The sequence below is a fragment of the Conger conger genome, chromosome 3, assembly GCF_963514075.1.
Source record: "Conger conger chromosome 3, fConCon1.1, whole genome shotgun sequence".
NCBI lineage: Eukaryota > Metazoa > Chordata > Actinopteri > Anguilliformes > Congridae > Conger > Conger conger.
The window spans coordinates 21,455,592-21,478,148 of NC_083762.1; the positions used below are offsets into that span (position 1 = coordinate 21,455,592).

The following is a 22,557-nucleotide window of genomic DNA, read 5'->3' on the forward strand; positions in this document are numbered from 1 at the left end:
CTAATGCTTAACCTTGTCTCATCTCTAAATATGCTGCGAAATATGACTCTCTGTTACCGGGGAAGTCCGGTGAGGGGAATCATTTTGGGGTGGAGAATGCCGGTATGTCAGAAAATCTTTGTCTGCCTTTTAAGACTTGCGCGAAACATTTACCTGTAGATTGCAAAAGGTAATTATTATTTTTATTAATCTTGTGCATGATATTGTCCTACAATAATTGTATTTCAACACATCCTCATTTGAAAATGCCAGCACTAATACATGCTGATGAGAAGAACTGATTTTTTGCAGTAAATGCAATGAAAAACATGTCCAAGTGCTGAGGCATGTGGTGAACTTTCATGGTCCAAGTGCTGCTCTGTGAACAGCATGGCCAGCACTCCACTCGAGCTCAATTAACGTCATATGAGAACTGCAGAGTGCATCAGTGCATAGCATCTAAATAGAAAGTGAACATTATTCACCAAATAGACAAAATAAAATGAAATAACAAGTCCAGATGAGCTACAATGAAAGTGTTAAGTTGGACGTTCAAAGATTAATGATTTAATATGACATTTCTGACGAGGCAAGATGGCCGAGTATCACTTTCATGTAAGATGACGGCAGTTTTGATTGAATCCATGGGCAAGTGAATATGACTTATGGACGTCCAACCGGATGCTATCCCTGGACCCTTGGTTTCATGATCCGTGGTGATTTATGCTTGTGCTGAGGGGTAAGGAGTTGTAATATTGGGAATGTGTGGATTGACGTGGGCTGTGTGTCCCACTTCTCCAGTGACTATCGCTATGTGGCTGCCGCCCTTGCCGTCATGAGGAACGTAACCCAGCAGATCAACGAGAGGAAGAGGAGGCTGGAGAACATCGATAAGATCGCACAGTGGCAAGCCTCTGTCCTGGACTGGGAGGTAGGGATCTGGGGTTTTGGCCTCACTCAACACACCTCCAAGCACAAATCAATAAAGGTTCATAGCGCTGTCATCACAAAACCCATTTATCCCCCCAGACAGGCAGATCCTTAAAGGTCACAAAATCTCTCAAAAAATGCTTCACGTGGATGTATGGTGTCATGCCAGGTGAATTAATTGATGAATTGTTAAAAATATATGTTTATTGGATTCACTATTTGAGGAACAGAACAACCGGAAGGTATGATGGTGATGATAATAATTTTGTAAATATGAAAGAAAAACTACAGGTACAGTATATAGGTATAATCATCATCTCAAAGGAAATGGACAATTGGCATGCGTTTTATCCTACGTAATTGTTTCTTAAAGCTTGAATATAGACTTCCCTCCCAAACCGTCGCTCCATGAAGAAACTTTTAACTCAGCATAAAAAAGCAGCGTTATTGGTAATGCTTTAAAAGTGAGAAGTGAGAAAATAATGTCAGTTTTCACTGTATTCAGAAGCCATGTCTTGCAGGGTCCAGCCCAGCTATGAATATGTGCGTACAATACCAGCTTTGGAAGCAAATTTGGTTACATCATAGTGTGTGGAGGCTTGTTCCCGACGGGATGCTTTAATTGAAATGGGGAGGGAAAGCCAGAGGTTGCAGAATTATTTCACAGGCCAGGAGATATTACCCATGATTCCCTGCAGTTCCTCCCTGTGCTGGGCTGTAAATGCGTCAGCAGCATTGAGTAATCTCACAGGCCTTTAGGGTCATGATCTTCATGTGCATTCAGGCCAACACTACTGTGCGGAGCGCTGTCCTGGTTCTCAAGCCTAAGGCAGACACACAGAGAGGTTTGTGAGGACAGTAAGCCTTAATGGAGATTAACACAAACACGCATGTACGCACACACACACACACGCACGCTCACACACACACACACACACACACACACGCATGCATGTACGCACACACATGCACACACACACATGCATGCACGCGCACACACACATTTGAGCACAGAGATGAACATGCAAACACAGGCACATACACACAGATGCACACATGTCCACATCCTGTACTGTATATACACACAGGCACACAAACTCAAACATGCACATGTAAACACATTCACAACTGCTCGCATCCAGACATACACACACATGCATGCACACACATGTACTTATTGTTATGACTATATATGCCACCTGGTGGTTAATGTAGGAAGCACTGAAGTTTGTAATGCCATCTAATAGAAAACTTCCCATGGCAAACTGGGCAAATTCTTGGCTCAGCATGAAATTCCCACATGCCAACTCAACATACTGCAGACACAAGCACATTCACACAAACACGCTCTCACATGCACACACGCACTTGAACAAGCAACCACATCTGATTATTCTAACAAGCCTACAAGGACTGAAAATGGTTTCATTGGGTTTTAGCAGATTTGAATTTCATTGCTATGCTGTTTAGTTTAGAATATGCCCCCTGATTCCCATTTTCTATCATCATATTATTGCTAATGATGATTTTATGTTCACAATGTTGTATTTATGTATGGTTACAGTTGCGGACCCAATAATGAGATGAAAAAATAAGAAGATGACATTCATGATTTCTGCTTTGATTATTTTGCAGCCTGCCGAGGATTAGTATAGCTAGCTAGTAACTCTTGGATGTGTGTGTGTGTGTGTGTGTGTGTGTGTGTGTGTGTGTGTGTGCATATGGAAATTCTAATGTTGTGGTACAAATAAGGAAGGCAGGGAATAACATTCACAGTGAGACTTCATCCCTTCAGTTACGCTTCACTACCTTTGTTCAAAGTAGCTCCAGAACGTCTGCTTGCCGTCGAAGGAACACAGTCTGTCTCTACTTCCCCATCTTAATGTGGATTAAAAATATGGATATGAAGGAATTAAAAAAGTGCAGTTGCTGGAACTTGCGGTAGTCTTGGAATGCACAATGTTCAGTAACTGATTAATTTATGCTAAAACATTTGGAACAGATGCCCTCAACTCCCTCTGGCACCAGTGGTGTGTGACTTCAAGTGACATGGGAAAACATGTGAGGCGAATACAAAGCACACACACGCATACACACACACTCAGACCCACATGCACACACACACACTCTGCATTCAAACAAAGGTTGAAGGTGACCTTTGCAGTGAGTGTCGATCATGAGTCCTGCATTGGAAATCTGTCCATGGTGGATAATAACATCAATCATTTGCCCTGACCCCAGCAGGACTGGGGAGGCAGCAGTGACACTTATCCCTTAGATAGGACTAGCATGGGGAATAAAGCCACGATAATTATGGCATTTATTTACATGTGCTTACTTGATTATTAGCAAATTATAACAAATTCATTTCATATTCTTTGAAGCAAAATAATATAATATAGTCTAATAAATAATGACATACAACATTAAATAATGGTAGTCAGGGCGGAGCATGATTACTGTCAACATTTAATAAACAAACACATTTGATAAGTAAATTAAGGAAATGAATGTGTCATGGAATAGTAATGATAGTCTAGTTTTACCACTGTTACTGGCTGCACGGCAGCTAATAAAGATAGTCAGTTACTCCATACTGAAAGAAGCTGGTCATCTACCTTGTCCAATTTTAACCAGGTGGAATGGTGGAAATCATAGATATATGATTTTGTATTTTGCATCTTCAGTCGCTGTGAATTATTGCAAGGTCATGTCGTCTAGTTTTAAGATGACTAACTTCTAGCTTCTAGCTAGTTCTACACTGCTTTTAGCACTGTTCATAAGGATGTGTAATGGAGCCAAAACCGTGAAGAAATTGTGTGATTGTTTTGAGTGCGGCAGGAGATCTGTGTCTGTGTTTGCGGGTTGAAGTGAAAACCGAGCTTTATCAGTTTTGATCAAAGCCGAGCTTGCGGCTGTTGTTCAGCATATCTCACATCTGTAACCCTCCACAGAAAGGTAGCTGCTTTTCACCAAATCAAATGACTTCCTCTGTGCTAATTACTGTTTCTGTTTCGATTTTTTTTTAAGTATACTAAATACACAGGGCAAGATGGCTTCAATTAAAAGTTCTGGCTTGTATTTTAATCTTTGAATCAGATCAGCCAAAAGTTGCAAATAATACCTACATGCTTTTGACTTGAAAATGCCATAAGTGATTTAATTTAGTCATTCAGAATGGTGATATTTTGTCCTGTCTGGTTCACACATCTTATTTCCAGGAATATCCCTTTGAAATCCAGAGTTCTTGCTGAATATGTGTTGCAGAGCAATCAGATTCACATGGTTTTCTGGATAACAGCATCTATGAGATACATGCCACACATACTTTTCAGTGTGTTATGTTTTGTAAAAATAAAATCATACAATTGATTTTATTTTGGGGTTTTAGCTCACAATTGGAAAGTGTGTTTATCAGGTGTGAATGACAGTAATTAAGTATACTGTAATTGTAACTATAACTTGTGCATCATTCACCATCATGCTATACATTATGAAATGAAATCACTTATTGAACTTGGCTCAAATCACATAAGAGTCCAAGGAGAGAAAGAGGACAGCCAGGGCACCCATGCAGCAAGGACATAGTTTTCTGTTGCTCTTTTTCCACTTATAACTTGAATTAAATTTTTTTAAAGGTCATGCATTTTGAACAGGTATCAAACTCTTTTCTTCAGACAATTGTTTTTCTCTTGCTTGGATGACTCAACTACTGTACTGGCTTATTCCTCTGTTTTTCCTTTATTTGTTTTTGTTTTTTACCTGTGTAGGGGGATGACATTTTGGACAGGAGCTCAGAGCTGATTTACACTGGTGAGATGTCATGGATTTACCAACCATATGGAAGGAGTCAACAAAGAGTCTTCTTCCTGTTTGACCACCAGATGGTCCTGTGTAAAAAGGTTAGTTTTACTTTATACATTTTTTCTTTTCCACAGGAACTTACAGCGCAAGTGTATTCTAGCCTTAGAGGGCTGCAGCGTTGGGATCTGGAGCGTCATAGTGTCTGCAGAACTACTCAGCTGTGGTCTTTAAGGACTGTGGTGTCCCCAGGGCTACTCAGTCTTGGTCTTAGATGGCTGGTGGCTGATATCTGCTTCGTCTTCAAACTTTCACTCCAGCTAGGTGCTGAAACACTTGAGTATTATCTTTGTTGAAAAAATTGATTTCCTTTTTCTGGGTGTGAGGGTGCCAGTTATTTTAAAGAGAATGGAAGCCCTGTTGGAGCATAGCCCTTCAGGACCATAACTGAGTCAGCACACTTGGGGAGACAGTTCACTGTGGAGACTGGGGAGTTAAGATACCATGCCTTTGTAATGGCTTTGTTCTGTATTCACATTGAGATGACAGGTCAGCACACCCATCAAGGGAAAAAATAGGAATTGCCACCTGATGGAGTTATGCTTATTAAAAGCATGCTCTTAAATATGCACATGTCATTCAAAGCCTGCGTAATTGGGCAAATAAATAAAAATATAGAATTCTTTACATAATAAATCATAGGATATTTTTGATTGCTACTGCTTGATTGTTGACTCACTGTCTGTGTAAGGGTGATACACAAACATTGACATATCGACCAAACTGGATGAATCGCAAAGGTAATGCAATTACATTTATAACAGTGATGTTAATTGGAAGGGAAGTGGATGGAAAGAAATTTGATGGTAGAGACATATCCCTGATCGACATTTTGTGATTTATCATGGTTCTATGTCACATAATGGTTAGGTAGCTGGAGGTGTCAAATAGACAATACAGGGACAGTTTTACAGATACATATTAAGCCTAATCCTAGACTAATTGTTATTTTAAGTGGCGATATGGTAGAAAACACAATTTAGTCCAGGAATAAGCCTAATCTGTGCCCATGAAAATGGCAGTTGCAGAGGAACACTGATTTTTTTCCATTGCAATTTTACAATAATTTTTTACAATTAAAAAACAATAATAACATGGCATGTCTTAATCAGGTCCCCAATGTGGGAAATTGTGCTAGTTGCATGTCTGCTGGACATCATTAATTATTTACCGCTTTGTCTTTGTTCTTCAATTTGGTTCTGGCTTTAGCAATAGCAATGGTATAATGAGCACCCGCAGGCTATTTGTTCCTCTCCTTCCTCTTCCTCCTATTGCTTCATTGATCAGTAGGGATACGCACCAGGTCTCACGTCAAATTTTGAAACAGCTTCTCCACTACTACAAGAGATGTGTGTTCATGTAAATAACATCATATAAGCTTGCATGCCTAGGTGCTGTAATGGTCACCTCAAAGGTCTCTCAACACGCATGATAGTCATGGAAATGAAAACTACTCATATCGGCCTCCTGAAACTGAGAGCTCTTACAGTTACACTCAGTTAACATTTTTGGTATGCCAATCTTTTGACACCCATTCATTTTTTATTAGTGTAATTTGCTTAAATGGGTACATACAGTGTGCTCCTGAATTATTGGTAAATATGCACAAAAATACTGTAAACTAAAAAATAATTGTCATTGACATAAGCTTTATTTTCCAACATGTGTAAAGTAGTGTCCTTTAATAATGTTTCAATGGAATCAACCAAAGTTTAACATAAAAAAAGAAGTATTTCCCCCACTGGCACCCCTGGTTTAATACATTGTGCAAACACCCCAGGCAAAGGTCACAGCCAAGAGTCTTTTCCTATGGTTTGTGATAAGATCAGAGAGCACATTTGTAGGGATTTTTGACCATTCCTCCATGCAGAACTTTTCAGAATCATTGACGTCAATGGGTTTGCGGTTATGGACCCGATATTTAGTTTAGAGTATGGGATTTAAGTCTGGAGACTGAGATTGTTAATGTCTTATTGTTAAGATCGTTAAGATAAGGTAATTGGTCAATGTTGTTAACCATTTCTGCTTGCAGTCATTGCCCTGCTGGACAATGTAATTACAACTAAGTTTCAGCTTCATAGCTGAGGTAAACATATAAATATTTTCTGCCAAAATCTCATGGTATTTTGTTATTCATTGTGCCTTTGATCTTAAATACTGCCCCTGGACCATGACAGCAAAACATCTCTAAAAAATGACCCACCTCCATATTTTTCAGTAGGTATGAGGTGCCTCACCTTGTACTGTTTGCATTCCATTTTGCCGCCAAACATGTTGTTGGTGTGTATGGCCGAAACATTAAATTTTGGCCTCATCTGACCATAGCACTCTCTTCCAGTCATAATTCCAATGAGGTTTGGCAAACTCCAGATGCTTGGTTTTTCTTATTGTACTCAGAAAGGGTTGCCTTCCTGTCACCCTTGCAAAGAGTTTGTTGATATGCAGGTGCCATTTTATGGTTGACTTTATGAAGACTTGGTCACCCCAAGATGCTACCAATCTTGGGTTCTTTATGGCCTCTCTCACCATCTTCCTCACCATCCGTGGGGTCAGTGTGCACATGGCAAGTTTGCAGTCATTCCATATGCTTTCAATTTTTTTATAATTGCCTTTACAGTGCTAAGTGGTATGTTTAAGCATGTAAGGCTTCTTTTGTACCCATTACCAGAGTTATGACGGTCAATTACCATCTGTCTCTTCTGAATTGACAGTTCCTTGTCTTTTCCCATATTGATGAATGACAAAGGAATTATGCATGCTTGTTACCTAATTTGTGGTGGAATGACACAATCTCAGTCTAAAGGAACTATATTAACTAAATTAAGTAATGTTTTATCGCCAATTTCACTTTGATTTTATACAAGAATTGTTTGGGGTGCCAATAATTTTGACAGTTGTATTGAAATAAAAGTATATACCATATTTTTCCCATATGTTTGAACATAATTTATAGATTATGAACTTTATTATATGGAGCCTTTTTTCTTAATTTATATTAAGGGTGCCAATGATTTTGAATAAATAAAGATTCTGTTTTCTCATTAATGTTGATAGTTTTGCAGCTGAAATGTCCTAAATGTCCTTAAATGAATACATAAATAAATCAAAATCATACATACTGTGCGGACAAAGTTTGACAAGAATTTTGATGGGCCATTTATTTTTGTCATGGTGCATCATGATTGGTTTAATTACTGTACAAGCACATCTGTTTGAAGCTCCTCATTTTCTCATGCATAATTTTAAGATATCTGAACAGTTTTCCCATAAGAATCCAGCGTCACGCAACAATGTGCCTGATTAAAAAAAATTCATTAAGCAGATGACTACTGCTGTCTTGTCAGCAGACTCCAGTATGATAATTGGCCTAAACTAATATTCTGTCTTTTGCATTTTAAATTTAAGCGCATAACAATTATGGGACTTCTAATCTAGATTATTGCAGCCATTCCTGTCTCAGATAATTTTGGGAAGTGTTTGAGTGATTATGTGATCATGACTGAGGTTTAAATTCTTTAGACTTAGGGTGTGCTGCTGGGTAGTGCATTGCTTTAAAACACTGTTCTAGTACATGATATTAAATCCAGGCCATGCTGGTGCCTACTTTGGCCAGTGGGCCTACAGGGGGAACTTGTGTCTGTGTGGGCCAAACCTGTGAAGTGTTGTGTGATAAGAAGCGCTGGCTGACATGTGCTTCGGAGGAGGGAACATTTTATATTTGTCTTCGCTGTCCCAAATTAATAGTGTAGGCTGCAGAAATGAGGGCTGAAGCTGTTTAGGATTGGACGCTCCAAATTGGGGGAGAAAAATGCCAAAGAACATAAAAAAAGCTTTAGGAAATTGAGGGTCTGAACTTCTTTGAAGATAAAATTTATATTTTCATCAATGAGCTAAAATAAGTATTTTATTTGGAAGATGTGTAGTTAGGACTTGTATGGGAAAAACAAATTGAGGCTGTTATTTTCTGTTTTCTGAAGAATGGTGCTTTTTGATGTCTCTAGAATGGTTTATTTTGAGCATTCGGTGAGATATGATTAATTGGGTTGGACAGTATGAGACCAATACCTCATTTGAACTCAGGGGCATGCTAGACTATTTGAAAACAAATCGGCATATTTAGCCCTCAGAGACCTAAGCATGTTTTGGCCAATTTCTCCTCCTCTTAGTTTAACTCATAAATTTAGGCTGCACTTACCTTTACCATGAAGCCATGGCTCATTTTTTCCAGAACATTCTCTGCTACATGAACAAGCTCATACAGTAATTTAATTAGAATTAATTTTTCAATGGAACTCTCCTATTGCCTCTATGATGTTGTCAGTGAAAGTTACGGACCAAAGAAGTGCTTTGCATTGGTAGATTTATGGTGAACTGCACCCCTATTTGAATTTGTAAAGGACTGGCTTTCTTTATTAGAAAAAAACCATCAGCTCGGTGAGAATCTTAGCCTTTAAACACATTTTATGGATAGAAAATGCGCGAAGAATTTTCAAGTTTGTTTTTTTACCGTTTGATTAGGACTCAGAGGTGGGTCTCAGACGGTTAAAGAGAGAAAGAGTGGTGTACAGTGATAATAGCAATGCAGTCTGCCCATATCTGATTAGCACGGGTGGATAACTGTACTTCCACCCACAGGACTTGATACGCAGAGACATCCTGTACTACAAGGGCCGCATCGACATGGACCGGTACGAGGTGGTGGACGCTGATGAAGGCCGGGACGAGGACTTCAACGTCAGTGTGAAAAATGCATTCAAGCTACAGAACAAGGACACGGAGGAGGTGCACCTCTTTCTGGCCAAGAAGCTTGAGGAGAAGATTAGGTGGCTCAGAGCTTTTCACGAAGAACGCAAGATGGTGCAAGAAGATGAAAAAATAGGTAAGCGAACCAACGTTCATACATTTTGCAGTGGCACGAATGTGTCATGAACCTAAAACTGGACACAGATACCCTGCTATCAGTGACTCACAGATTTGACCCAAACATTGTGTTTTGCTGTTGAGAGCAGAAACCTTTTATTTTAGCTCTTCCCGTTGTGGGTTTCATGAAACCTCTCTCATAAATATAGAAACTAACAGATGGTGTGTGGAAGATCATTTGGATTAGATAAGCATTTTTATTTCACAAATTGTCTTGATAGTACCCATACAGTGAAATAATAGCATTGTGTTTATGTAACTAGATGAATGCTTCCATTGGTCTAAACAGGAAAAGTCTTGCTATATCAATGTGGATATATGGGTATGCTTTTCAACATTCTTTTCTTTGCAGGGTTTGAAATATCTGAGTACCAGAAGCGGCAGGCTGCCATGACTGTACGGAAAGTGACCAAACAGAAAGGTGAGGCAACAAAGAGACACCAGGTGATCCCCAAAAACTTTCTCTGATCTCACTTAAATGATCATCTTCAGGTCTCATCACTGCTGTTTCTGTGACAGGAATAGGCTACACCTGACTTTAGAGGCTTTTGAATCACACATTTCTTTTTGGTGTATTTGATGATAACCTTTATTTCGAAAGGATCCAGGGAGAAAATCCGCCAGGGTTGTGTTACATGAAAAACTGTTTCCCAGCGTCGCTTATGAAAGGCATGTATGAAGGCAGCACTTATTTTTGTTCACTGAAAGAAGCAAACTGTGTGAATCTGTGAGCTTGGAAATGCTGTAACGAGCCCCTTTAAAGTTGCAGTCTAAAGACAGTTTACTGCACTGTACATGCTTACTGTGAACAACCAAACACACTCCCTGGACGACAGTATATACACTTATACTTATACATATGAAGTCCATCATTTATTAAAGTATACCTCAATTTCCAAATGGTTAGACGTGTTCATTTATAATGCAAATTTACTTTGAATTGTTTACATTATTAAATATAATTTTGTTTTCCTAAATGAAAATGATTTGACTTTTAAAACGGCCTTGTATGTCATTCTCCTCTTCATGCAGTTGAGTAGTCTAATGACATTCCAGACAATAAACGGTACCCTTCTCATCTTAACATTGAGATCATTGAAACAGCAATGAAAAGACCTGGTGGACCTGTTTATCTGTACAGAATGCCGTGTCGGCCTGCAGCATGACTGTTCGATGATGTTTAAAATAGACCTGTAAAGTGGGCAAAGGGCCTTGCTCCCATTCGTTGTATTTCCTTGTGTCTTCCATTTTCTTTCACCGTATATTATTAATGAAAAGCAAGGTGTAATAATAGTAATCATAATAGTAATAGCAATGCTAAAACAATTAATCTGGGACTCTCACACTGTTGTGTTTTTTGCTTCATGAATGCCGATGTACAGTAGTGTCTGATTCCTTTCTGCTGGAATGTCTGTTAGGGCAGTTTGCTATTGTCATTATTAAATATGTGTATAATTATTTATATATGGGCAACACAAGGTGAAGTATTCTTTTAAATTTTCAGATTCATTTGTAGATATCATCTTGAGAAAGATGGACAATTTATATGGACATGGTATGAAAATATTAAAGGTATATTTCTTAGAGCACTAAGTAGAGTATAAATTGCTCTGTAAGATGCCATGGCAACTGTTGAAATGGCAATTTTCATTGCCAAAGTAGAGTCTGCTCTTAATCAGTTGTTTTTGTCTGAAATAAGTATAAATCCATAGATCTTGTATGTTTAGTGCAGAGAAAAAAGCCAAAACATCACTGTAGTATTGTTGATGCAACCATTATGACATTTGCGTTAATGTACTTTGATATGGCTTATGTCCATGTGTAATATAAAATCAAAATGGAAAATGGAAATGGAGGAATTATGGAAATAATGTTATATGATCAAGATATGTAATAAAATTTAAAATCAAAGGAATACTGTATTTACCAAGATGCCATGGCAACTTTTGTTATATTTTTTTATTCCAGTTTTTAATTTATCTAAATTTCTGTTGTTCTTACCTGATATTGGCTTTAGTGTAGTGTTGATTTCCAAACAGTAATTTTTCAGAAACGCAGTATCACAAATACAGTAATTTATCACAAAAATCTGGAGTCTTAAAATTTGCCCTCTTGTGCCATTACTGTATCTAAGGGGGTGATTCAATCCAGCCGCAAAGCATTTGGTCATCTTTGTATGACTTGATGCAATTTGCTGGGACCTTGTTGCGCTTTGCATGTATCAGTGCAATTCAGTCTTAAGGTTTTCAAGCATCTCAACTGCAGACAAGCACAGATATTTCACCATGCATGCATCCAAAGGCAGGTTGCTTACACCCAAACTTTACTAATGACATGCAAAATCCCTTTGATCATCATCCTAAACCCCTACCTTTGTATTACTTTTAAAATACCCATCATTCAATGGCTACAAAAATAACAAGACTCTATGTGAAGCAGTATTTTAAACCTACAGTATTTTTCATTTGGCCGTCTGTTTATGTAAAATAACAAAATCAACAAACTGAGGTTTTATCATTTCTAGATTATCGATAACATTCACTGTGATTCTGAATGGTCTTCTGAACTTATACACTTGCAAAGTGACTGATTATCAATCAAAACTGGTTCAATTTTAGAATTAGATTCATCCTGTTTCCACTGGGAACGATACCTACAAATGTACAATGTAATTTTTCCATTTCAAATTTATAAAAGTGTCCACACTCCACACGCTCTCAGAAAAACGGGTTCAGCTAGCAAAGCAGCAGTTAACTGGACAGCTTGCTGTCATACAGTACTTGGTGTTTTAGTCCAAACAATACTTATTCAACTTTCTCTCTAAGCTATGAGGTAAGTTTTGCACAATTTTTTCGTTTATAACATTATTTTCGTACAGCATATAGCAAACTAGTCATTGATTAAACTCTCTAGCTTAAAACCATGAAGATAGGATGAGCTGGGAGGGGCTGCTTACAATTCCAGTATCTGAAGTATTGAAGGAAAGAAACTGTTGGTGCTGATGCAATATCAGTGAAAGTTTTTGACCAGCTAATGGTCTGCAGTATTGCTTGAGAAAATAATTGGTTCATGGTAGGTTTGTGTGGTACCGATCCAAGAGCTAAAATTGACAGTGACAGTGGAGGTCCATTTTTGTTCTTCAAGGATCAAAATTCCAAAATGTATCCTGAAAGAACAGTCATGTTCTCTTTGGGTACAAATGAGTTAGACATTTTCCAAGCAAAAAAAGGTACAAAAGGTACCTTCCTGGCTAGGGGTATAATTGTATGCACCCATTGGGTGCTGCCCTAGCGACAAGCCTCTGTACCTTTATAAGAAATGTATATACCTTTATTTCTGAGAGTATGGATCTAGCTAGAGTCTTTTGGCAATGGAGATTTTAAAAGAACATGCAATCTCTGTTTTGCATATGGTGTGGAAAGGTGCACCTATAGAGACAGCTATGTCCACTTCACCTCAGCAGTGTGCAATGATTAGAAAAGGCAGGTCTGTACTACAGCAGGCTACATGAATCTTCTTCCGCTAGGTCCAATTCCTTGCATGTAGGCCTACTGTAGATTGACAGGTGTGTATATTCATTATACTGTAATGCATATTCAAAAACATTTATTATAAAATGTGTCATTATCTTTCCAGGTGGAAACAGTTATTAATTCAATAGTCAGTAAGCTCGTATACATTTACTGTTGCTGTCAGATTAATGTCTCATCTAGTAATTGTAAATCTGTACTTTTTGGCTTATTTGAGATTCAAGTAGAAAGCTGTTCCTATCTAATTTCCAAGAATTTTGCGCTACTTCTACAGTCCTTGGTTGACTTAAGAGCTTGGGTCTTTGCAAGCTCAGATGACTGGATTGCATTGTGACCTTCATTTAAGCACTGTAGATATTCATGTCCAAACTTATGCAATGAAGGAGGATAAAATCACCCCTTGAGAAGATGTTTTTCTATGGTTTAAAAAACTGTTGTCATTTAAATGTAGCAATGTGTGCATCGTACCTCCGGTGTCCAATGAAAGCAATGACATGCGGCCCCGGTGGATACGATGACAATGTGTGTCGTATCAGTTTTCACGTTTGTCCATTTGTTGTGGCATGGGTGTTTCGTTATTCTCATTTTGCCCTGAACTAACGGCAGCATTCATTTGGTCTATCCGCCTTCCCCTTCCCCCTTCTCTCTTTCCTCGGCTCTTGCTGGTTTCTATGTGCTTACATTTCTTCTGCCCAGGTGTAGGCCAAAGCAGATCCATGCCCCCTTCATATCCACCTCCCCAGGACCCCATGAACCCAGGACAGTACATGGTACCGGATGGCACACAAGCCCAGGTCTTTGAATTTCATGAGCCCAGGAGGAGCCAGTCTCCCTTCTGGCAGAACTTCAGCAGGTTAACACCATTTAAAAAATAGAGGAACTCTAGAGGACATTTTTAGAAGGACTACCTTATTTTTTGAGAAGCACTATATGACAAATGATCTATTAAGACACAAAGGAAAAACAAAAACAAAGAGGAAAAAAGGACCAATGACATTTGGAATGCTGTCAATTTGCAAAATTCTATCTTGCCTGACAGCCAACAATTACTACCACTGTTACTTGTACTACTGCTTCTACAGCAACTACTACTGTATTACTACTACTAGTACTACTATTACTGCTACTACTCATACTACTTCTACTACTACAACTGCAGCACCAGATCATTTGATCCTGTACAAAAAAAGAAAGAAATATTTGACGAAAATCACCTGCAAATCTCCCGCTTTGTAAAGATTGTGTTATTTTATTGTTTTTATTGGCTTTACCCTCAAACTGGAAGCTAACACTGAGTATCATTTTCTTGAGCACAAACTGAGTAAACAAATGCTCTTCGGTGGAAGAAGAAAACGAAAACTAAAAGTAACTACCATTCACCGGTTGTTCCACGACAGGATCCACCCTGTTGTTCACTGTGATATCAGTGGGCATGTCTGGTGGTCTCTCTCATCATTGTCCTTGTGCTTTGCACCATCTGCCAGGGTTACCCTCTGTAAATGAAAGCCTGTCCATCTGGTCAATCATTCAGCAAGGGTTTCTTCGGGTAAAATTTATATTCCTGTGTTCTCCTGATTGCTGCATGTTTAAGTCTGTTCACCTGCAGTTACATAACATGCCATGGTATTCTTGTTGGTTGATGGAAGAAATCAGAATCGGTAACTCCAGTTTAATGCTGTTGACAGGGTATTTATTTCTTGTGGACCAGAGTAACTTTTTGTTGCATATATTAAAGTAATTTCTGTTTGAGCAACAATTCTAACTTTTCTGAATATTATTTGTAATTGTTTTCAAATCATATAGCCCAGATGGGCCATAAGTGACAGGGTTTATAACCATATTCATTTCAACCTCAGTTATTAAATAATTGTATTTATTTCCTGGACATTGCATTAATGGTGCTCATAAAATGTCATAATTTTATCAAAAACACTTATGCCTAAACAGTACACTACTACAGTGCAGTCCGTAAGTATTTGGACAGTGGTACAACTTTAGTTTTTTTGACTCTGAGGTGAAAGAGCAGACTGTCACCTTTAATTTGACGGTATTCACATCCATACAGGGTTATCCGTGTAGGAATTATATACCTTTTTATATATAGTCCCTCCATTTTAGAGAACAAAAAGTTATTGGACAATTGGCTTCTCTTCTCTGATTAGTCAGATGTACACGATGACTTCCTTAGTGCAGGTAAAAGAAACCTTTCAGTATCTTGTGTTGATTGTGCTTTTTCTTGCCTTTGGAGTCTATTATTGGCATTTGTCAACATGAGGACAGCAGTTGTGCCAATGAAAGTCAAGGAGGCAATGAGATGGGCTGAGAAATAAAGAAACATAGACATAGGCCAAGATCAACTGCTTGGAACATCATTAAGAAGAAAGAGAGCACTGGTGAGCTCAGCACGCGCAATGGGACTGGTAGTCCTCCACAGTTCATGACCAAAGAATTCTTGTCATAATGTAGAAAACCCCCAAACACCAAGTTACAGTTTGGTAAGTAGTTTGGTAAGTAGTCGCGAAAAAGAGCCTTCAGAGTTCTGGTAAAACTCATTGTGGACAGATGATACCAAGGTTGACTTGTTTCAGAGTGATGGCAAGAGCAAAGTGTGGAGGCTGACATGAACTGCCCAATAACCTAAGCACCCCCCCAATCTGTGATACATGGTGGTGGGGGTATTATAGTTTGGGTATGCTGCCACAGGTGCCACACTTACCTTCATTGATAACTTGATAGCAGCAGCAGAATGAAATCTGAAGTGAACAGATGTATCTCATCTGCTCACTTCAGATTTCGAATGCTTCCTAACACATTGGACGGTGCTTCATCCCACAGCAAGACAATGATCCCAAACATACACCAAATTTTATTTTTCTTCCTGATGATGTTCCAAACAGTTTTTTTTGGCAAGCCTGTTGCTTGGCCTATGTCTCTATGTATCTCTACGAGTGTTGGTTTCTTTGACTTTACTTGACTTTCATTGGCACAACTCTGGCCCTAATGTTGACAAATGCCAATAACAGACTCCAAAGGCAATCAGAAGACTGGAGTAAAAATAATACAGCTGATACTAGAAGCAGAGAAGCCAACTGTGCAATTACGTTTGTTCCCTTAAAATGGGCAGGACTATGTATAAAAGGGATGCATTTCCTTCACGGATTAACTGATGTGGATGTACATACCGTCAAATTAAAAGTGACAGTCAGCACTTTAACCTCAATATTCATAGTTTAATTTCAAATCAATGTGCTAGAGTATGGAGCCAAAAGAACAGGAATTGTCCCACTGTCCAAATACTTACAGACTCCACTGTATGAGGAATAACATAAGTGAGATATGCGCAGGTAAACAAACATGACAGTCCTAGAGCAAAATGTGATGAGAGACGACCACAGTGCTGCTCATTCATTGGCTAATAGGGACTTGAAATTAAACTGAATTGAAAAGCTGAATTTGCTCTGTGTTTTGGTGCACAACAGCCAGCATCCCCTTTGGGGACAGTTGTCTCTTCTTCCTTAAAGCTCAGCAGTTTGCTTCCCATTGCTATCCCATTGTCCACAGCTCATACTCCATAAACAGCACCCCACAAAAATGGTAAAACATCTGTTGATAAATCTTTTATGTCAATATCGGACAGTTTCTCATGTACCGCCAATGCTGCAGGAAAAGATTCTAACACATGCTACTGATTAAAGTCTACTTCTGTAGTATAATATCCTGCAGCACGCACAATCAGTACATAATGTAAATGACAAAGAAGCAACCTCATACATTAGTGAGGACCATTAAATATACACTCACCGAGCACTTTATTAGGTAGACCTCTACACCAGCTTGTTAATGCAAATATTTAATCAGCCAATCATGTGGCAGCAACTAAACGCATAAAAGCATGCAGACCAAATGTGAAGAAATGTGATCTAAGTGACTTTGACTGTGGAACTGTTGTTGGTGCCAGACAGGGTGGTGTAAATATCTCAGAAACTGCTGATCTCCTGGGATTTTCACACACAACAGTCTCTAGAGTTTGCAGAGAATGGTGTGAAAAACAAAAAAAATATCCTGTGAGCAGGCAGAAAGACCTTGTTAATGAGAGACGTCAGAGGAGAAGGGCCAGACTGGTCAAAGCTGACAGGAAGGTGACAGTAACGCAAATAACCACGCATTACAACAGTTGTATGCGGAAGAGCATCTCTGAACACATAAGCAGTCAAACCTCTTCAGTGGATAGACAACAGCAGCAGAAAACCAATACTTCTAAAAGTTAGTCTAATAAAAACCTAATAACGTGCTCAGTGAGTGTATTTTCAACATAAAACAGTTTATATGAAGTGATGTCCCTGCAGAGGTTCAAAATTGAAAGGTGCAGTGTGATATGATTTAAACCCCTTGCCATGTATATCCTTGTGACACAAAATCAAAACTTACAGCACTAATTCATAAGTATAGCTTCAATAGAGGTTGGATTTACAAGATTGCCAAGTGGAAAATCCCTACATGATTTCAAAAAGATGGAAAACATACTAGAACATACCAAGTTGCTAGGTTTGTGAGTGTTTAATCCTGTCCCTCTATCTCTGGCACAAGATACGTTTTTTATTTTTATTTTTTTCAATCCTGATGCTCTTGAAAACAGGGTGTGTCAGATGTGAGTACATTGGGTTTTTTCTCATAGTGAATGAAAACCTCAGGTTTAGATTGGAATATTGCTGCATGCTATCAGATTCCAGATTGAAAGACATAGATGCCATCTAACAGTGCCTTCTAGCATTTTACTTGTGATGTTTGATTGAATGATCTAGACAGCTATCCAAAAGTCCCGTGTTTGCTCTCTGTGCATTGACTATGTCTACACAGTGTTATTCAAGTCTAACAGAGTACATGTCATACATGCATAAAATTGGAGCCATATACTCTGTGAGAGTTGATTTAACACTGAACATTTTACTGTGTACACAACTTCATTTTTTTCTGAATCATAATTTGGATCATTTGGGGAAGGCTGGATAAAACTATTACTATTTTAGTTCAGGTAGACAAATACAAAATCAGATTGAGCATTGTGTTGGGGTAATATCATTTTGACAAATTGTACTTGGATGGCATAATTCTGGCCAACAATTGTTCAAATAACACCACAAGACTGCTGTGAAGGATATATTGGTGACCATTGAGAGAGGATTTATCCTTTTAGTTTTATGCTACAAATTTATTAAATAATGTTTTTTTTTTTTTTTTTTTTTTTTGAACAACTGGCAAACTTATACTGCTGTTTAAGGAAGGAAATAACAGTGTTAATGATTTGGGGTTTTAATGGTAAGAGTTTCCTAAATATATGTATTTATCTAAAATGTTAGTTTCTGAGAAACTTGCAGAACCCAACACAATGGAATTTTGTGAAAGTTGCCATGACAGTACTGTTTGATTGATCCTACACAGCATCCATTTGAGTTTACATCCAGCAGAAAGACCAGGATACTACAGACTCCTGCCAGAAAATGGGATGGTGGGAAAAATGAATTGACACCCATTTATCTTACAACTAGCAGCTACACCATGTACATATTGTAAATATGACAGATCATATATTTAAATATTGGTATTTTAAGTATGAGACAGATACAGTATTATTTAAGTTATATGCTAGGTTTTGTTTCAAGTGGACGCATGTTAATGGCATCAAAGGTTCTGCATGACACAAGAAACTATCAGATTTTATGTTTTCTTAGGTTTTTTGGGAGGGGGGATTTCACTTATTTATGTGCTTTCTATTTTATGATTTGAGAAAAAAACTTCCATTACCACTACCATTTTAGCTCTCCAAAGAAAATTTGCTAATGATATAATGTAGCTTTTAAACTGCCCACGTTGCAGTTGTATTACAGTAGTCACACCACCCCGAATAAAATAATACAATATCTTTTTCTCAAATCAAAATACAATCTAAAGAGAAAAATATATAATAGATTTTCTTTTTCTTTACACTGACCTCCAAATAGACACAACATCCCCTGCCGTGTGTCGGGCACAGGTAGTTACCAGGATGTGACAGCTGCAATTAATGTTTTCCCTGGGGAGGCCACCAGTCTATGTAAATGTGTTGGTGTATTCAGAAGCACTGGGAATATGTTGTGTATTGGTGTAAAAAGTGCATTTTATTTGATGAACATCAGTTGTAATTAATTGTAATTATTAAGAGCACTGTAATCTGAATTGTGGTGTCAGTTGGGACATTATAGCACAGTCTTCTGTAACACGTACTTATAATTAATACTTAAACTGTGCCACCTACCAGCTGCATAGCTGCTTTTGCACTGCAACAGCACATTGCAGAAGTACAGATACACACAACATAAATGAAAGAGTAGGTTTTATTTGGAAGCAAATATATCTAGTATGAAGTCTATTTTGTGTATTATTGTTCCTTTCTTTAATATACAGAATATGTCTTCTGAGTTGTTTGGTTTATCTTCAGACCTCAGGAGAGCAGTTCATTCTATGTTTGAAGTCCCTCCCCCTATTAAATGCACTTTGAATCCGGTGAATGAAATGTGTATTTCTGTTGAAATATAAACTGTGTAGTTTGACCACTTTGGGGCTTTATGTTCATGTCCATCTTTGTTATTCTCCACTTGACGCTTTATCTCGCCACTGTTTCTGAAGAGGGAAAGTCCAATTAAAATGTTTATCTTAATGCGACTTTTAGCAATAGTTTTAATGTGATTATATAGGCAAGCTGCTTTGCTATTCTCTCCTCATACAGTTTTCTCCTAATTATAGTCAGTCACACTGTTACACAGCAGTATAATAATAATACCCAGAAGTTGAAACAGGGTTTCATTTATTTATAAAAGCAATGTTTTCATTATAGTTTGCACACAAACACAATCCGCCAACTTAAATACGGTAGCAGCTATACCAGTCATAGTATTGTTCCTGACAAAGAGAAAGCTAATACCTTTGAATGACCAAAGGTGATGTGATAAGAAAACAAATTGTGAAATTCAAATCAAATAAATGCCTATAAATGTGTTGACTAAAGCCCTGTGCATAATACAGAGAGACAGCTTTAGTTCAAATCGACAGCGATGAAAAGCACATGGCCACTCCTTTCTTGCCAATCAATCACATGGTCCTTTTGTATTTTTCTTAGTACTATACATTCAAATGGTTTCTCCACAAAAAACTAGAAAATATACAGTATATTTAAATAAATAGATATTAGCTAGCTTATTTATACTTATAAATAGTCAATGTCTCCTTTAAGACATTCATTTGTCTACTGGTTTAGAGCAAACATAGTATTATTAATTAAGGTGAACGTAGACATAAAGATGACCATTGAAGAAGAAACATCACAGATTTGTACACAATAAAAAATAGCCTTATTAACAAATTATAAATAATATAGGGAGCACTGTACTTGTAATTTCATGTCATTTATTACGAAGTAAATTTGTCAATGGTATATAATTAAATAATAGTTTGCACATTTCACATGATCATTTTTGAAATCTCCCCCTTGAAATGACCCTATATGGTGATACATTCAATTTCCACAATCTCAAGAGCCATTTGTAAGCTTTGGTACTTTGTACATAACTGCACACTAAACCATATGTCTGCTTGGTGCTGTAATGTTACAGGAAAAAAATGTTCTCTATTTTTTCGTTTTTGAATTTTAGATATAGAAATTTTGTAACTTGGTCAACTGTTATCAGTGTTGTATACATAAAATTCTCTATATCAAAAGCAATCACCAAGCTGACTGAATAAATTCTACATAATTAAGTTGGCTATTTTTCTTTTTCTTGTTTCATGATCATTGAACAGCTTCATACAAGACAAAATGTTACAATCAACGGTACAGAAATAATCTTTGAATAAATAAGGAATACCTATCATTGATATGCATCACTTCATTAACATACCTAGATGTTTACTTATCTTACTCCCTGCATCATACTTGAGCAAATAATCATTGTTTCTGTACAGTGTACTGTACAGTAGAGACAGATATTCTGCTGGCACACACTGAATTTCAGTAATATTCCTGTGTTGATATGTATTCCACTGCATACATGATACTAAGAGTTACACCATTTTATTTCACTGAAATCAATATTCAAGAAATAAAAAATGAGGATATATTTCTACTGTGAACATGCAAGGTGTCAAAATAATCACATATTTCTTTTTGTAAAATGGTGTTACTGGAGAAATTCCCTTTTTTTAAAAAATACTACACCTTCAGTTATAAACAGACCTTAAGTTTGATACAGTTAACTTTGAAAGAAACGAGAAAAAAAAACCAGTAGTACATTTTTCCTCTGGATACAAAACCCAAAGTTTAAGGCGATGGTTTAATTGTGTTTTCTGTAATAGTTCATTGTTATTTTGCTCTCATAATAAACTCTGTGAACTGCCTGAAATGTTTTTTTTTTCTTTTAGATACAAGAGTCAATCTAGGGACATGTTATGTCTCGGCATTAGAAAAGTTATCATTTGTGAAGGTCTATTTTCAAACACTCAAAAGGAAAATAAATAAAAGCAAGTAGATGGCCATGGAACGAAATGGAACAAATCCAGATGGTGGCTCTGGGAAGTGGTGGAGTGTGGGCTGCCTATCTTCACCTGCAACAGCTGAGTGAGTCTGAAATCCATTCTCCCAGAATCCCCAGTGCCAGAACCAGCCTTGTGGAATAGCAGCAGCTCTCCCCTAGGTAAATGCATGGGGTGCTGGTGAAACAGAGAAAATTAAGCCCTGTGAATGCAATTCGTTATCAACCTCTTACCTGCGTGAATCTTCTGCTCTTGTGATGACTATTTTGGAAAAAAATATTTTGTGGGTAATACTGATGGATGTATGTGCAGGCATGTCTATTCATATGAAATTTTGCAAACACAACACATACCCTATTCAAAATAAAATGGACGTTCTATTTTATTTAAATGCTGAAGCATGAAACAAGCAACATATCAAAATCACACCAGGTGTTGCATAGATGACGATGGACCTAGAGTGGTGTTGGAAAAGGTTAGAGTTTGCTAAATTAACTCTCCAGAAATGCACTGTTTATCTTAAAGGAGTAACATGGTGGTTGAATGTGACTTGCCAGTTATCCAACAAAACAAATGTGCATAATTTTTCTTTTTTTTTTATTCAGTCATCTAAATGTATTTTAAAACTTATTTTTCTTAGCCTAAATCTCCCACTATAAAAGTTCTCCCACACTGTCTGGGTGTGGTAATGAAAACTGTCAATTAACTATGGCTTGCCCCCACTTTCCACACAATGTTGTTTGTTACCATAGCTACCTCCATGACACGTGCTCAT

At 37.7% G+C, this 22,557-nt stretch overlaps 1 protein-coding gene across 5 annotated transcripts in view; it reads left to right on the plus strand.

Annotated features, from left to right (window-relative positions):
• LOC133123400 (rho guanine nucleotide exchange factor 9) overlaps nt 1-21,011 on the plus strand; it is an 86,548-nt gene extending 65,537 nt beyond the window's left edge. For all 5 annotated transcript variants that reach the window (XM_061233856.1, XM_061233857.1, XM_061233858.1 and 2 more), the window contains 5 exons: nt 781-910; nt 4,680-4,811; nt 9,406-9,649; nt 10,043-10,111; nt 13,917-21,011. In XM_061233856.1, coding sequence (XP_061089840.1) covers nt 781-910; nt 4,680-4,811; nt 9,406-9,649; nt 10,043-10,111; nt 13,917-14,095 — 754 coding nt within the window. In that variant the 3' untranslated portion in view covers nt 14,096-21,011. The remainder of the gene's footprint in view (nt 1-780; nt 911-4,679; nt 4,812-9,405; nt 9,650-10,042; nt 10,112-13,916) is intronic.
• The last annotated feature ends 1,546 nt before the right edge of the window (nt 21,012-22,557 follow it).